General features: G+C 29.3%; 1 protein-coding gene and 1 long non-coding RNA gene across 2 annotated transcripts; one reads left to right on the top strand and one right to left on the bottom strand.

The window, feature by feature from the left end:
* Nucleotides 1-1,262: 1,262 nt before the first annotated feature.
* On the top strand, nucleotides 1,263-6,214 carry LOC114946143 (uncharacterized). Its single transcript, XM_029322574.2, has 2 exons — nucleotides 1,263-1,355; nucleotides 3,631-6,214. Exons 1-2 carry the CDS (start codon nucleotides 1,329-1,331, stop codon nucleotides 4,453-4,455), a joined length of 852 nt encoding a protein of 283 aa, XP_029178407.2. The 5' UTR covers nucleotides 1,263-1,328; the 3' UTR covers nucleotides 4,456-6,214.
* Nucleotides 6,215-10,773: 4,559 nt separating this feature from the next.
* Nucleotides 10,774-12,301, bottom strand: LOC146719996 (uncharacterized). The gene is made up of 4 exons (XR_014926269.1): nucleotides 12,110-12,301; nucleotides 11,733-11,888; nucleotides 11,271-11,605; nucleotides 10,774-11,197 (listed from the first exon to the last, which is right to left on the bottom strand). It is a non-coding gene; the product is annotated as an uncharacterized LOC146719996 (long non-coding RNA).
* Between the last annotated feature and the right edge of the window lie 6,557 nt (nucleotides 12,302-18,858).

Here is an 18,858-nt window from a genome sequence, read left to right as displayed (position 1 = left end):
TTTTTGAAATATATTGCAACAGGTTCAATGCAACAATTGGAGGTGATACCATGAATCATCGTTTCATGAAACATTTTCTTGCGACTGACGAAATTGATTTTATAGAGACGGAAGTTATAATACTGACTGACGAATTGGAAATAATAAGAAAGTATGAAAAAAGTATAATAAACGACATACGAGACGAAATCTTCTTACTAATGCAAAAGAAGAAAAACTGTTATGAAAGGCTCTGTCATCGATTTGATAATTTGAACAATAAATAAACGTAATAAATATTATGGCATAAATAATTAAATATTTACAATTTATTATATATAAAAAAAATTATCTTAACAAATTCTATATTCTTAATTTATATGTCATGTAAAGTATATTAAATTATATATAAAATAACTAATCATAAAGCATACATACACATTAACTTTAATGTTTAATGGGATTCATTTGATACATATTGATACTATTTCTTGCATTTTTAGCATATCTAACACAATTATTTTTAAGCATTTATGTGTATGTATTTATCCATAATAGATTTTAACCATAATCATAATTTCGATAGCTATTTATTCTTTAATAAATGTTTAAAAAATTTTAACACAAAATAATTTAAGAATTATATCGTGTGATTAAAAATTGATATAATATCTATATAATATGTATATTCTAAAATTTTTGTTGCGCTAAAATTAATAATTTTCGATTTTAAATAATTTATAATTTAATTTGTTATTCAAATTTTCTTAAAAATATATCTATTCTTTTAAATCATTTATAACTTTGTACATAAATACGTGTTATATATTTTTATATGCAAAATTATACGATATACTTAAAAAAACCATAAATGCTTAATAAATTTAAATAATGGTATTCTCTTATCTAAATGTGACAAAATTAAAATAATTCCTAAATATAAGTTACACATATGTTGTATACTTATATACGCATAATACATGCGCATTTACAAACAGATCTATTTATTTTTAATTTTACTAATCATTATTAATAGTATGAGTATTTATTACATTCGTCATTTAATCTTTACCTGCAATTAGAACAAATATTTATCTCAGTAATATATTTAAATTAATCTAAAAATTATCGCAAATTTTATGAATTTCAATACATTATAAAATATATTTGGAATTTAAAACAGACAGCTGTTCTTAACAATAATCTTAAATGTCAAGTCACTGATGTTGTTATGGCCATGTGTTCATTTTTTCCATTCTACTGAACAGTCGTCTGTCAAAACGTGTAAAGGACATACATTGTCAAAAATCTGTTGGTTGAGTGTGTTTGAAAAATTTTCCACTGCCACGATGAGCGAGATTCGACATGACTTTTGGGTAAGATTTAATTACTTTTATTAATTCAATTCTTCGCTTTTTTCTTACACGTAAAACTATTTATTCTTTATATTATTGAATTAAAAGGGATTTTAGAAAATAAATAAATTTAATAGAAATATGTCAAGACTGAGAGAACACACTATTTGTAACATCGTTAAATTGTAATTATAAAATAAATGTTGTTACAATCTTATATAGTTTTACAGTTATTCTTTTCAATAATTGTAATAATAATAAAATTTAAAATTAAAAAAAAATTTCGACACATTTTCTGTATAATAAATAACAAATACAAAAGTTATTTTTATTATAATTTTTTAAAACAACGTGATATACGATTTTTAAGTAAAGACACATAAAGAGAGATTAAATTACATTAAAAATTAATAAACAATATTAATATAACATACAGTAATTATAAATTAAACAATAACATTTTTATAAATTATCATTATCAGATGGTAAAAACAAATTTAATAACTCATAAGTATATTATAGCAGAATTTATAAATTTCATAAATTTAAAGGTTCGCAAAAAAGAAATGATTTTAATGACTTTTAATAAATAAAGAAAAAAATATATTATTTATCTTTATAGAATTTTGAAATCTTAAAAACACGTAAATTAATATCAAATTTTTTATAAAATCGAATTTTCTTAAAATATTAAAATGCAAAGAAAAGTTTAAAATGTAAATTAGACATATATATATATATATATAGGTATATGTGTCCAATTTACATTTCAAGCTTTCCTTTACATCTTGATATTTTAGGAAAATTTGTTTTCTATAAAGATAAATAATTTTTTTCTTTCTTTTATTGTTATGTGTTATTTTATATATATATATATATATAACACTTATAAATTTACAAAATACTTGCTATTATAAAGCGCGGATAGCAGCATAATTAGCCCAAAAAATATTCTTTAAATCATGAATCATAATAAAATATACATATGTCGTTTGTCTAAGGAATAATAATGTACAAAAATAACCTTTTCACCGATTGATTTCTCTTCATGTAAAATGTTGAAATTTGTTTATGATAGTCAGAAAATAAAATATGTTTCGAATTTATTGAGGTACTGCTGGTGGACGTCTCAAACCGTTCGTCATAACATGATCCTCTCACTTACCACAGAATTTATTCCAGATCTTGTAGGTAGAACTAAAGTTGAAACCACTCGTAAAAAAATTATAGACACAATCATAAATTAATTAGGCGGAGGCAAAACAAGTTACTTTTTGTAATTTAAATATAAATCCGTAATAGGATGATGCATTTCGAGACTTTGTGACGACGAACAGATACAAAATAAAGTAATGTTAGTAGAGATGTCCACCTATATACACGATTAGAATCGCGAATAGAATCAATGGAGAATTGAATTAGTTTTTTAACATTATTCCTTAGATACATGATATGTACATTCTTATTGCGACAATTTACAAAATTTGCGCAAATTATAAAACTCGCAGATTAATATAACATTAAATGACTTCTAACTTTTTACAAAGTTACAAAATATTATATTAATATATGCACATGTCCACAAAGATTTGCATTTGTAGCTTTTTCTTTATGTTTTATTTTCACAACTTTATTTATATTATTATAATACAAGATAATTATTGAAATTAACTTCGAAATGAACAAACCATGAAAGTCGACGCTGATGTTAACAAATCAATATAATTTTAATATTATTAGCAATATTAATATTAAAATTATATTGATTTGTTATATTTTATCATAAAAATTTACTTAAAAATGTAAATTCCGTGTTTTATATATCACTTGACTTCAAAATAGTGTTTAAAAAACTATAAATTGTAACTGTTCTTCTTTTGAGTTACAGTAGCATAATAATAAAAAGTTCTGTTTTAGAATCGATAATAAATAACATAGATGAAATTATATGTTTATAATTGTTAATAAATAATGATAATGAATTACATTTAAATATCGACAATAAAATAAAGATTAATAACTTATTTTTGAAAATACTTTTCAAGCTTGAAATATGTATATTTGTTAGTTCTTTTTTATAATTATAATCACTTGTATGAATAATTCGCATAATTATCATATAAATATTATAAATTTATGAATATATTAATAAAAGTTAAATATAATATTTTGTTTTAAATTAAATTAAATAAATTATTTTATTCAAAAATTTAATAATAATAAGTAATCTAACCGAAACTTTCGTCTACTACATAAAAGAAGCAATTTTAATTAGTTTGAATTCTATTATTTTCAGGAGGAAGAGATATTCCCATTGTATGAATCAATTAACCCGCTAATGTTATCAACGCTTATTCAAAGAGTCGAAAATTTGAGAAAAGAGTTCTCATACATAATAAATGAATTTTATAAAGTAATAGAACAAAATCACAAAAGTTCCGAGACAGCCATAGAACAAATAAAGAAGGAAGGTATGTTAGAAGATATTTTAGATATTACGACATCTACAACTTCTGACATTCAACAAAACACTGGAGACGATGTTAAATCAATTAACCCGCACATATTATCAACGCTTATTCAAAAAGTCGAAAATTTGGAAGATCTTTTAAATATACATGATGAATTTGAGAAAAATGACACAAGTTCCCCGACAGCCATAGAACAAATAAAGAAGGAAGATATGTTAGAAGAAGTTCTAGATATTACGACATCTACAACTTTTGACATTCAACAAAACACTGGAGACGATGTTAAATCAATTAACCCGCACATATTATCAACGCTTATTCAAAAAGTCGAAAATTTGGAAGATCTTTTAAATATACATGATAAATTTGAGAAAATAAATGACACAAGTTCCCCGACAGCCATAGAACAAATAAAGCAGGAAGATATGTTAGATAAAGTTCTAGATAAGATGACACGCACAATTTCTGACAAGCAACAAAACACTGTTATATCTGAGAAAACCGGTTATACTAAAGCTTTTGACATATTTTTTGACAAATTGAAGGAAAAAACAATTCTGGAGAAACATAAAAAAATAGATTTGATTGACGAAGCAAGAAATGACGGATACGCCAAGAGAGTTCGAAGATTACCAGATTGTAGATATTAAGTATGATCAATTTCACGAGATAATTTGTCAGAATGAGATTAGAAGAATTATTATACAACTTAATGATCATGGCAAAAGACACTTTTACACAAGAATTACAGACGACAAAAAAAAATTAAGACTAAATTACAAAATGCAGTTCGCTACAAAAGAAGAATACTTCCTCTATCGAATAAACCTAATAAATTTATTTTTAACCTTAGAAGAACACGTGTTATCATTGAAACTCAAAAGAGAGCATTTTACAACAAATATGAAAGCAGGCGTCGAGATGCCTAATTTGATTAAAATTGATAATGAACTGAGCAGGCTAAAAAGGGATTATGTGTATCTCGATTTTAATCACAAAATGCGTCTAGATGAGATTTCTAAAAGTTTTATTTACCTTATAGACTATTGCTTGCTATACAAAATGCCAAATAAAGAAGAAGAGATTATTAAGTTTAGAAATTTCATGCAGAAACTTGAAAAAATAAAAAAGAGTTTAGGTCTGAAAAAAGAAGAAACGGTTTTTGTCAAGTTAAATCAAAAGGCAACGAATGTGGAAACGAATAACACCGAGACAACTAATATGTCGGACAAGAGCGAGAATGTAAAGAGTATGTTAATGAAGAAAAACAAATGTCTTCACAATTTTGTGATGGAGTATTTCAATAAAATTATGAGAATTTGTGATGAATTTACCTTGTATTGCGATTTATACATGCCCGACGAATTATCAAATATCGGTACAGACACAAATGTAAAAACGGATTGCGCTGGGAAGACCAACATGCAAACGGAAATTGTAATAAATAGCGAGCTGTCAAAAAACATTCAAGCTCGTCAAGTTGATAAAGCAAAGTTTCAAAGAAAGTTTTGTGATATGTTTAATAAACTCAAAATGGATCTGCCGAAAAAAATTCAAACTCGTCAAGTTGGTAATTCAAAGCTTATTGATATGTATAATAAACTTAAAATGGTTCTGCCAAAAATCATTCAAACTCGTCAAGTTGGTAATTCAAAATTTATTGATATGTATAATAAACTCAAAATGGATCTCAGCAATTATGATTTACCAAATTATAACGTAAAGATTGATATGAAACCAGAATCCTACGATAGATCTACGAAAACACATGACGAGCTGATAAAAGAACATGAATATCTTGGATTCATGGCTATAAAACATTTGGAAAAGATTAAGGAAACATACGCTTTATTATATATTCATTTAAATAGATTCAATGATAATATTGAAAATGTTACTAATTGCAACAATTTCATGAACCAAGAAATTTTCGTGGCTCATGACGTATTTGTGCTAGAAGGTGAGATTTCTCAGCTGAAACATGAACTGTTATGTTTCAAATATTATTAAAATCATAATAAATGAGGTAATATGACGTGTATAATGTTTAGTTTATAAATAACTTGAGACAACGGCAAAATATAGAATTTGAAAACAATGTGATTCCTTCATGCTCACTAATTCAACAAATCCAACGTTATCATATTGCTTCGATAATTATAAAATTAAATAGATAGAACGGAATTAATATTTTTGCGTGTAATTATTTTATCAATTCTATAATTTGTTATGTATCATAAAGGCTATTTTAATAATTTTTATATAATTAATTTAGATGTCATTAAATCTACTAAATTAAAATAACTAATCGTAAAGCGTATATATGTATTTACTTTATCGTCGCTCAATGTAATTTAGTTGATGCATATGATAGAATGTTGTTTCTTGCATTTTCAGCATATTTCAATAACACAAATATTCTAAAGTTTCTATGCATGTATCTGATAAATTTTAATTTCATTGTAATCATGTCAATTTCAATAATCATTTTTTCTGATAAGTGTTAAAAATATTTTAACACAAAATAATTTAACAATTATATCTTAAATAAAAATTGATATAGTATTGTCTATTCATATTATAAAATCTATTGTACCAAAACTTATAATGTTCAATTTTTAATATTTTTATAATAAAATTTGCCACTTTAATTATCTTAAAAGATGTCTATTCTCTTAAATAATTTAGAATTTTGTATACATATAAATATATATAGATACGCGCACATACAATATAACAACAGCGTATACAATAAAATTATACCATACATATATTCTATATATTTTTAAATCAATTTTTGGATAAATGCAAAATTACGACACTTCGAAAACCGTAAAAGAAGCTTGATACTTACAATTAGTTATTCTGCTAGGGCGAAACTCGAGCGATCAGAACTACATTGCAACAAATTTTATTTAACTTCAATTATCGATGTGCTTTAATTAAATTATTCTTAACTTGTGTACTTAGAAATTTGAACTAAACAAAAATTGCTAGGAAAATTTCAACTAAACGAGAATTGCTATAGTAATTTGATGGCTTGAACAATATTACTTTTCTTATCAATAAAGTTAAAGAATTCCAATGTCGAGATGCAGAAATTTTGAAAATAATATTTATATATATATATTAAAATATACACATTTATCGTTTATTAATATGCAGTTTTTTTCTTATATTTCTAATTTTTATGTATGTAATGCATTATTACATTCGATAAAATTACCTAATGTTATTATTAATGACCTTAATCTTGTGGAAAATTATAAATTGTAAAAAAGAATTTGTATTTTAAATATTAAATGTAAAAAGGTCGTAGAAAATAGAAATTATTATATTATATAAAAATAAACCATTACCATTACACTTAATAAGAATAAATATATGCAATTTTTAAATGTATTAACTTGATTAATTTCATGTTTAAACATTTCATGTTTTAGTACGATCGAAAAAGCCTGAAAACTCTTTTGCGTCCATTATTTATAATGTAATTAATATTTATATTATTATTGTTTAAATACTTCAAAAGCAGTCAGTTTACAATAATAATTTAACTGATAACAAGGGCTAAACAAACTCTTTCATATACACGAACTTTTAAAGATACAAACAAAATTAAAATTTTATATCAGCGTTGTGTCTATTGCATTAATTAAAAATATGTAAGTTGAATGTTATAAATTTAAGCAAAAATGTTTTTTATTATTTTAGACAAAACTTTAAACACATGCAAAAATAGTGCAACCGAAAAAAATTTAACTTTTACTCGAATAATAGTCTAATAACATCTTTTCGCGTCGTTACGTGAGAAAATTTATTAAGTACTCCGAGAGAATATGGCTAATTGTATTCTTGCCTCGTGTTCTTTAAGATTTTAGTTTACTCATTCATGACATCGATCTTTCGAAACTCTCTCTTTCTTTCGCTCTCATATTCTCGTACGGCGTGTTTCAGGTTTCCATTTCCGGTCAGGGTCACTGTGAATTCCGTCAATGCATCTCGCGCCTACCCTGAAACCCGAGAATCGAAGCGAATTCGCTCGGTATGATGCACAGCTCGTAAAGCACCCCGTGAATCCATTTCCTGAGTTCTACGAAGTTCTCGTTTTCTCTCGTACGAGAAGCGAATTCGTGAGAAAATTTAAACATAAAATGAAATGCTAATGTACACTGCATTATTAACGAATATATTGGTCCTTTGATTATCGATTATCGATAGTTATCGATTATAATTAATTCGAACGAGGAGAAAAACAGTTTGGTCGGTGAAAACGTCGGTCGATGGGTCTTCTAAACGATATATATATATATATATATATATATATATATATATATATATATATATATGTATATGCGTTATGAATATTTTAGAACGTCTTTCACGTAAATATATACCTTTAAAAAAAGGTAAAAAAAGGCGACCAATTAAGGGCACGCCATTAACAAAAATTATCCATTGCAAACCCATGTACAATAGAATTGTATGAAAAATTATCGATTATAAACCCATGTACAATCGTAACAAAAGTAATGAAATAAAAAAAAATTGCGCCAAGTGAAAGTAGAAACTTGTACCAGTGGAAAATTAAAGTTGCAGACATATATAGAGTCGTATAATGAATCAATAAAAATTTAAATTTGCAAATGTAGAATTGTACCATAAAAAAACTTATCTTTTAAAAAAAAGATAAACAAGATGCCAAGTCCATGCGCCATGTGAAAAAGTGTTAAACAAAAAAGTATTTTTAAGTAAAAAAATCTATCAATTGACAAAAATTTATGTTCTAAAATTAATATCTCTACAAAAAGTAATGTCCAATTATTGCGCGAATAAATAAACATTTTTATAAAAAATTAAAATTTAAAAACTTATGCAAATTTAAAATTAATATAAAATAAAAAGAAATAAAAAAATTTTAGTTAAAAAAACTGGGCGCGCTGCAATGAGTTTAAAAGTAACAATTTAATTTTAATATCATTAGAATATTATTTAGCAGCGCGCCCAGTTTTTTTAACTAAAATTTTTTTATTTCTTTTTATTTTATATTAATTTTAAATTTGCATAAGTTTTTAAATTTTAATTTTTTATAAAAATGTTTATTTATTCGCGCAATAATTGGACATTACTTTTTGTAGAGATATTAATTTTAGAACATAAATTTTTGTCAATTGATAGATTTTTTTACTTAAAAATACTTTTTTGTTTAACACTTTTTCACATGGCGCATGGACTTGGCATCTTGTTTATCTTTTTTTTAAAAGATAAGTTTTTTTATGGTACAATTCTACATTTGCAAATTTAAATTTTTATTGATTCATTATACGACTCTATATATGTCTGCAACTTTAATTTTCCACTGGTACAAGTTTCTACTTTCACTTGGCGCAATTTTTTTTTTATTTCATTACTTTTGTTACGATTGTACATGGGTTTATAATCGATAATTTTTCATACAATTCTATTGTACATGGGTTTGCAATGGATAATTTTTGTTAATGGCGTGCCCTTAACTGGTCGCCTTTTTTTACCTTTTTTTAAAGGTGAGTTTTTAGAGATTATATCCTTCATTTTTGTATATGATAAGCATCTTTAAATAAATAAGCAAATTCAATTTTTCTGGCATTTTCTTATTTTAGTTACATATATATCCAATAATTAATATACAAAATTAAATATTATTCATCACACAATTTGTATCAAAATAATATATTTTTAAAAATTTATTTTAAATTTATTTAATCATTTTTATCATTGTGATTGTAGTGGCAAGGATTTTATTGCTCAGTGTCATTGCAAGCATCTGGCCTGTATATACCATAATATATTGTGTAATACATTGGCTAAGTATGACAATATGGATTTTGATAGATTCCCATGGAATATTGGAATTTTGTCGGACTTGCAGTCATCCACCACATATGCAGCCTACAATTAAAGAACGCATTTATTCCATATTATTTGCTTCCGTTATTGGCATAGTGCACATTTTTATATATCTCAATGCTGTAGATAGCAAAACATTTTGAAAACATCTATCTTTCTATGTTATCTGCTTTTTTGAAAATATTGCAGCGAATTTATTATGGCAATATGCTTGTTCTCCTGCAGTTAAAGGGGCTTAGTACTTTAATATAATCTTTATTATTTGTATCATTTCCTTTTTCTTGGGAATTACAGCAATGCTTTTGTACTATATTGTCTTGCATCCCTCAAAAAGACAACATACTTCAAACGCACCAGTTCAAGCAATGTAACTTTGATATTTATTTACTTTAAAAAATGAGAGATAAACTATACAATATGCAATTAACCTTATCTTATGACTTTTATAAATCTTATGATAAAATCTAACTCTCTCTTAATCTTTATTATGAAAAGAATCTCGGTATTATATGAAATAATTTCATTGTAATTAATAGTTTAACTTTCAAAAATTTTGCAAAATAAAATAACTCATACATTGTATTTCTACCATATATATAAAAAAAAGATAGGTAAATATAAATAAATAAATATATATTTATGATATACAATAAATAAATATATATTTATATTTATATATATATATATATATATATAAAATGTTGGATTTTTATTATATATATATAATTTTAAAAAATCTTTTTTATATGCTATTGAATTTTAATACATACAATTTTGATTATATGTATTTTAATTGATTATATTTATAAGTATTTTTATATTATCTTAAAAAGACTGCATAGAATTATTTGTGCGACACTCTTATATGTATGTATAATTAATAGGGACCAACTACACATTTTTTTTTCCACTGAATAAAAACAATCTCAATATTAAAATTAAATTATAAAAAAGATACTGTGATATTTTATTGATGAGAAATGTACATTTATAATTGTATTAAATACAAAAATAAACATGCCATGAATTACTATATATACATATTTTCATAATTATCAAACTTAAAAATATAATATTGTTACCAAAGAAGAAAGCACTATTTAAAAACTCTAAAAGTTCATAATTTGTTAAATTAGTAATTAAATACTGCATTTTGTATAATTTTTAAGCTTTATTCTTTTATTTTTCTTTATTTAATTGAATAGATATTAACATCCAATGTAGCATACAGATTAAATTAACAACCAAAAAAATAAATCTTAACTTTGAAATATATTTTTGTTTCTTTTAAATATCAATCAACTGGATTTTGTACTACTATTAATATGAATTCTTTATCTGGTGCCATCATAATTTTATGTTTTTTGCTACGTATGCGCAAGAAAGTTAAATCATTTGTTGGATTCAAGTCACGTACGACAGAACGAGCTTTATCTGACAATTGACTTATCAAACCTGCGTATTGAACTGTTGTCGTATTATCTAATGTTGACTTTATAGGAATACCTAAAACAAATATAATTTTATAAATTTTTGTTTACAACTACAAGTAAATCATGTCAATGATCTCATGTAATACCTTCTGCATTCACCACTATTGTTCCAACTACCCTTTTATGAGACTGAATTTGTTTCATAGTTTCTTCAACCTCTTATAAATTATTTCATCGAAATTTATTAATAAAATTTTTATTTTAAATATTCCAATAACGGAAGCAAATCATATGGAATAAATGCGTTCTTTAATTGTAGGCTGCATATGTGGTGGATGACTGTAAGTCCGACAAAATTCCAATATTCCATGGGAATCTATCAAAATCTATATTGTCATACTTAGCCAATGTATTACACAATATATTATGGTATATACAGGCCAGATGCTTGCAATGACACTGAGCAATAAGATCCTTGCCACTACAATCACAATGATAAAAATGATTAAATAAATTTAAAATAAATTTTAAAAAATATATTATTTTGATACAAAGTGTGTGATGAATAATATTTAATTTTGTATATTAATTATTGGATATATATGTACCTGCAATAAGAAAATGCCAGAAAAATTGTAAAATAGTTCCTATAGCACTGATATTAGATTTATCTTGTTAAGCTAATCGAATGCTGCGATGATAACTAGCCATTGCCCAACCCATGCTCACAAGTGAGCTGATAATGCTACCTGCTTGATGTACAACTGAAAAAAATATAGAAGCTAATTAAGAAAATTATTAAAAATATATGCATACTCATACATAGGCATTTATATAATTGAAATATTATTGAAATAATAGCAAAATATCTGATTTTGTATCACAGACTGTAAACTTGCACATAAATTATTATGACAATAAATTTGCAAATAATAACATTAAAATTGAATGTAAAAATTGAAATTGAAAATTGAAAATATCTAACCCCGCACGCTGTCAATATAGCGGAGGGCAACTATCGCCGTCTGTTGTAAAACGTGCGAGATGGACATTTCCAATACATGCATCTATTCATGTGTTGTGTACGTGTGATATATGTGTGCGCATGTGTTGTATACGTGTGAATACGTGTAGCACGATACTACTATGTTTGCGTGGTCGATGATGATAATAATGATGACGGAGACGTTTCTTAAAAGAAATTTTTCATATTTCGACTATGCAATTATATATCTCTGCTTACAAATCACGTAGAGCAGAAATAAAGACACTTTTATTATATAATTCAAACTCAATCTATCGATTAAGTCTAGTATAAACTCGATTGCTTCAGCCGTTATTGAGAATTCGAAATATTATAAAGACTCAAATGTCCGACTCGCGTTAAGATACACGGTGTCTCGGCTACGCCCTTAACTGGTCGCGAGACACTACCGTGTCTCTTGATGTCTCGCACGTACGGATTTATCACAAATCACAACCCCAAATGCTCCGGGAGATTGTCGCTATATCGATCCTCGAGCAGAAATGTCATTGACACGCTCTTAACCCGGCTGTTAGTATCGCTATCTCCACGGATTCGAAACAGCTTCCGTTATACTAAGTTGGAAGGCGAATATATACACGCGCATACCACGTTATACATAACACATAAGAACGCATACGTATGCACATGGCCAGTATGGTATTACATACCTCGCGCATATATGTTCCACATTGTGATCTAGAAACGGAGGGCGAATGTGCATCGTCAAACGTACCCCTAGTACCTTAGTTTATCAGTTAACCGTAGTAAGATCATCAATGTAATACACTGGAATGCGAAACTTTGACAACCGTAGATCTAAACTAACTTTTAAAAAAATTATTCGCATACTTAAACGCGTCTAAAAATATATTTCTCTTCATTTCCAAAAAAAAAAAGACAAATTAGTCCTCTCCTGAAAAATAAGCTTATCGATCTCCATAATTAACTAGAAGTGAGGATAGAAACAGTTTGGTCGATGAAAACACCGGTCGATGAATAGAGATCTGCTCTGGCATGGTCTTTTTATGTTAGTTACACTTAAGCTAGGAGTTGGCGTCTAGTCTTACAAAAGGCAGTATATCTTCCCTACAATGCGGTAAGTCTTAACACGATCAACTAGTAACCTAATGTACTATCGCGTACATTCGCTTTGTTGCGAACTAGCTAGGATTTTGTATCATATTGTAAAACATCACCATAATATGACACACGTGTATCTCTTTTACGTAAAAAAAATTAACTATTTAAAAGATATTCGGAAATTTTTAATTGCTGATTTAATTCGATAGCTGAATTCAATAAAATTTATGGATTTTTCGATATTTTGCAAACGTTTAAAATAATATTAATAAACAGAAAATTTATTCAATTTATTAATTTCTCTTTTTTTCTATGTCAAAAGCACAATCAATTAATTTCAAATGATATCGATTAGAGGCTATATCTTTGAAGGTTAAATTTGTCTTCCAATTAATTCTGTCGAAATTTCCCGAGAAATTACACGTAACAATGCAATGTTTTATTTTTGCGAGAATGCGTTAACCAAAATTTAATATGCGTGAAATTACTTTTTCCGGAAAAGCGATTTATATATAATTTACTTTTAGCGAAGAACAAAACGTCATTTTTTTAACAGTAAAACAATTTATCGGTTGATGCATTTAACTCATTTTCGCAGAGAACTCATTACACGATTTATATAAAATTGGTTCATTTTCTTAGCTTCCAATATGACGACAGAATTTTATCAAAATAAAAGAGCGCTTCGCACTGCTGCTTCGTTTGACACGGTCATCACCGTTTGAAATAAATGAATAAATTTAACGTATTTATGATTTATTATAAATCTTCCCCTATGTCTCTTTCTATATCTCTCTGCACAGTTTTACGCGAAACATCCCTTTTGTGACTGTAAGCGGATCTCGAATACAAACGCGCAGATTCCTTCGATTCATTCTACGGAAAGCAACAATGGCGCACGTGCGCTATTTGATAAAACCGAGAGATTCTGCCGCCGGTACTTTTTCTCATGCATGCGCTCGTGAACAAAGCTTCAAGATATACCGTGAAGGCGGAAGGGATGGCAGAAATGTATAAGAGAAGGTAATATAAAACGAGCGCGGCCGGCGCGCGCTACGGAAATGCGGATTACAGTATGGAATGCAATTTAAACTGCGCAAACGTAATTATTACCCTCGTCGGTTTTATCACTGTCACGGTAAATAATTCAACACATATTTCGCGCGTATCTAATCATTTCTCCGCAGCTACTCCGCGGTATACAACCACCGTAAAGTTTTGCGGATGTATTATGTCAGCGAAATATGTAGCAAGAACGCGCTTACGAAGTTGAATCTCAATATTTTCAACAAATTATAACCATTGTAACGAGAGAAAAATATTTTCCGTAGAATGCATATCATACAGAAATTTATTCATGCTTGCAATTTTTCAATATTATTTAAATTTGCATATACATCATTTTATCATTATTTTTTTCAGTCATTACATCACTAATTTCTGCAAAAAACTAATTATATCTCATGAGAAAGACTCTAAATCTCATATTTCCGTAATTGATGCTTTCGTAAAGCACGCTTAAGTGTCATTTTACATCCTTATGTAGCATTTAGAGTAAGACGAGAATCTGCAAGTGGGGAAGAGCAGAAGCGTTTTTGAAATATAAGGGTAATGCGGCGCTAAAAAAATGCTACCGTAGAGTAGAAAACTTTTCCACGTTGAACCAAATTTATTTTCCTACGCAGAGAAATCCAGTTATAATCTCTGCATCGTACCGAGATTGTGGACTGGGAGAGATGCAAAGTGAGCCGTGTGGTTTGTCGTCGCAAGAGACTGATTTACATAACATTTTGCATTACACGATTGCATTTTTAAAATTGTACAAGTCTTTTCGCAAGCGATCTAAGGATGCCATAATTTATTATCCAGAGTTTCGAAACTGCAATATTTTTCCCGTTGCGATATGCATTATTTTTAAATTAATATATATTTAATGTAATTTATGATAATACTATATATGACAAATTTTTCAACTTTACGCGAACATCAAATTTTCCATATTTCCAGCAAAAAATCTCAACGAGAAATTAACTATCTAGAAAATCCGCTTTCTAAGATTCTTAAGGCCGATTATCTACTTACGATGCATGAATGCATCGCAGTAGCAAGGGAAGAAAAAAGTCTACGGAACTCACATATATAGAGCTATTTATAACCGTAGGAGTTTGTGAGACGCTGCCTCTCCGGAGACGAGCTGTGATTTCTGAAGAAAAAAAATCAGGGGTGGCAGAAAATAGATGTCCTGGGTCAAGTCGACAATTAGAGCATCCGAGTAGACCGTCGAGAAAGAGAAGGAAGAGAGCCCGACAAAAATATTCCAACAAATTGACTACACTCGTAGTAGGCACGCCATGCATGCACGGCCGACTGCCATCGGAAATTGGGACACGTGAAAGCGTTTAGCGCGCGGCCAGAGAATTTCCAGATTCTCGGTATAACGTGATTGATGAAGATGCTCTTCCTCGAGCGGGCGCCACGAACCACCCGTTTTCGTCCCCGCGAATTGTTAAACCTAAGGGAACGATAGATCTTCCTTTGAAGGCACGCGTATTTCTCCCGTTTCCGTGTCGCGGTCTGTCAAACGTCTCACTTGCAGCGATGAATACAGTTTGTGAATGTGCGAGATAGCTTGAATATAATTTATGTGATCTTTTTTTTATATTTTTAAATTATTTACAGGGTTTGTCCGGAAAGTAATGCGTCGCATTTTTTTGTGACGCGACTATACATCGCAGAGCGATGGGACCGGTTGGGGAGGAAGGGGGGTACCCTTAGCTTTCCAACGGTAGGTCGCTCAATTGTTTCCATGCGCTTGGAGGGTTAGGACGGCTTATTCTGTGAACCTCTGCTTAGTGGTCGCGTCGAACTTGTGATGGAGAGAACGATAGAGCAACGCTATACGATAAAGTTTTGCGTGAAGCTGGACAAGACGCCGCTGGAAACTTTTGAAATGCTCAAGAAAGTTTTCGGGGACGATTGCCTTTCCAAATCGCAGTCAAACAGATGGCACAAGATGTTTAGAGAAGGTCGGAAGGAGGTCGCCGACGAGGCCCGCGCAGGACGCCCGTCAACATCGCGAACGGACGACAATGTGACTCGTGTGCGCCAATTATTGAATTCAGACCGTCGAATGAATGTTCGCTTAATGTCGGAATTATTGAACTTGCCGAAAACGATTGTTCACGAGATTGTATCGGAAGACTTGGCCATGCGGAAGATTTGCGCAAAACTTGTGCCCAGAGTGTTGACCGATGCGCAAAAGCAACACCGAGTGGAAGTTTGTGAAGAACTCAAGCAACTCTGTGCAGATAATCCCAATTTCCGGCGGACTTTTTTTTATTTCCTCGGCTGAAAAGGGAGCTCAAAGGACAACAGCTCGAGTCGGTTGACAACGTACAAGCTACTTCGACGGCCTCCCTGAACAGCATCCCAGTCAAGGAGTTCCAGAAATCTTATGACGCATGGAAATCGCGTTGGCAAAAATGTATTGACGCAGAAGGGTCATACTTCGAACAATTTTAAGTTGTTTTACCTATGCGATCAATAAATTCTTTTTTAAAAAAATGCGACGCATTACTTTCCGGACAAACCCTGTATACTGCTAAGAGAAAAAATTAAAATTACATCAGTATATAGCATTGGAATTTTTTTTTTTCCTCCCCTCAGCAATAAATACTATTTTTATTCCTTGTGATTTATTTAATAAATTCGAAATACTCGAGCATTTCCCGATAGAAACTCCGAAACCACATTCGGAAGATAATTCTAGATATTCCGTGATTAAGTTAATATCGGTTTTATTGTCTCTTAGTTTCCGGTCGTATGCGCGTCTGGAAAGTTTCAGAAATTTTCTGGAAAATTTGCCGCACACTCTTAACATACATAACAAAAGACTCTTCTCATACAATACTTGCACAATTTATTTCAATCGCTATACTGTATTTCCATTACGCTTAATCTCTTTTATTTTATTAATATTATCAAAGAAATATATATGTATATATACACACACAACAATATCAATAATAAACTTCAATAGATGATATACAATACTTAAATCATCATTAATAATAATATTAATATATAATTAATATTAAAAATTTTTGAGATCGCAGACTTTTTAAATAAAAAAACAATTACTTTCCATTTGGTTCAGATTTTTGTTAAACAAAAAATCCTAAAATGTATACGATTAGTTAAATTGTTACTGACATTTTCTTCCCGAAATCATTATAAATTGTTTCAATAAATCTTAAATAGGGATCAACGTCGAGAAACAGATGTCAAGACAATTGTATCTGTATCCAGGGAACCTAGTTAATCACGGTATCAAGTATATATTTGTTCCACGAGTTGTCCGTCTGTCGAGATCGAAGTAACACCATATCTCAAAGTCACATTCGATTCATGTTGAGCAACGAATGGACAAGGCGATAATCGATCGGGCGTTATCCGAGAATCGTTATACGGAGCCTGAGTATTCTCCGCGAACATATCACGGCGCGAAACCGTGGTCCGATGAAAGACGGATTACTGGAGCTGAAATGTAATACGACCACAGTCCCCGTTTGGACATTGATGCCATTGAGAGTTGCTGCGGACATTGCGAAATTTCCAAATTAAATTACTACGAGATGTACGAAAATTTATGGATCGCTGACGTTGAGTAACTACCATAACTGTGCACACTCTCCCCGCATATCGGAAAACAATAAAATTCAATTTCATATTAAATATATTTAAATTTCATGTTAAAAGGCTAATGATAAAATATTAAAGGGACGATTAAAGAGTGCATTAAATGAAAATTATTCATTTAATCCGTTCATTCTTTCGGAATTTGCTATCACCTCGCGGAATTTTCACGTGACCAAAAAAAAAAAAAAATAGAGCAACTTGTTATTTCATGTACTATGAGAGCTCTTTATCCGTGTTCCGTGTTCGCCACTTATGACTAGACAACGTCGTCTCCGTTCTCGGGAGCAGCGCAGTGCAACGCCTTAAACTGTGCGCGTTGGCGTTTAAACTGAAATTTATCATCCGCAGCAATTTCACGGGATCTTATCCTTTTCGAGGGCACGGTGTTCCATATCCGTCGTAGCTGTGGTCCGCCCCCGCGTGGCATGAATAAAACATCCATGTTGAACGTACGCCTCTGTTTCACAGCGCCGTCCTAACGATTTCATACGCTTTTCGGCATATATGACGTTACGATCAGCACGAATGATCATAAATTCGCTCGTAATAAATCTCCCGGTCTTTCCGAGTTCATCTAAATTCGTCGAGCGTGTAACAATAGTAATAACAGTATTTTAACGCGAATTTTACGTGTATATATATACATATATGTATAATTATATTTGCAAATTTTGTTAAAACGTAATGTGTAATTACGCAAGTTTTACGAGGATGCGCAATAAAAAATAAAATGTGTAATAAAAATTGCTGTATGCGTACATAGTATATATATTGAGTATATTAGAATAGAGAAGATTTTTTAATATCAATAATTCTGCAACGCATACAAGTTTCTATAACACATTATCTCTCCTTCATATCTCTCTCGCTTCTCGAGAGAGCTTTCTCTCTCCAGAGGGTTGAATTAATAAAAAAGCACAAAGGTTGTT

Source organism: Nylanderia fulva, unplaced genomic scaffold (assembly GCF_048542155.1).
Source record: "Nylanderia fulva isolate GAGA-0341 unplaced genomic scaffold, ASM4854215v1 Scaffold8, whole genome shotgun sequence".
NCBI classification, from domain to species: Eukaryota; Metazoa; Arthropoda; class Insecta; order Hymenoptera; family Formicidae; genus Nylanderia; species Nylanderia fulva.
This window is presented reverse-complemented; position numbering and strand designations above follow the sequence as displayed.

Excerpts from the sequence above, each read along its gene's own strand:
- LOC114946143 (XM_029322574.2), top strand. The coding sequence starts at position 1,329 with ATGAGCGAGATTCGACATGACTTTTGG. Across the intron at positions 1,356-3,630 it reads AGATTCGACATGACTTTTGG|GAGGAAGAGATATTCCCATT; the intron begins GTAAGATTTAAT and ends TATTATTTTCAG.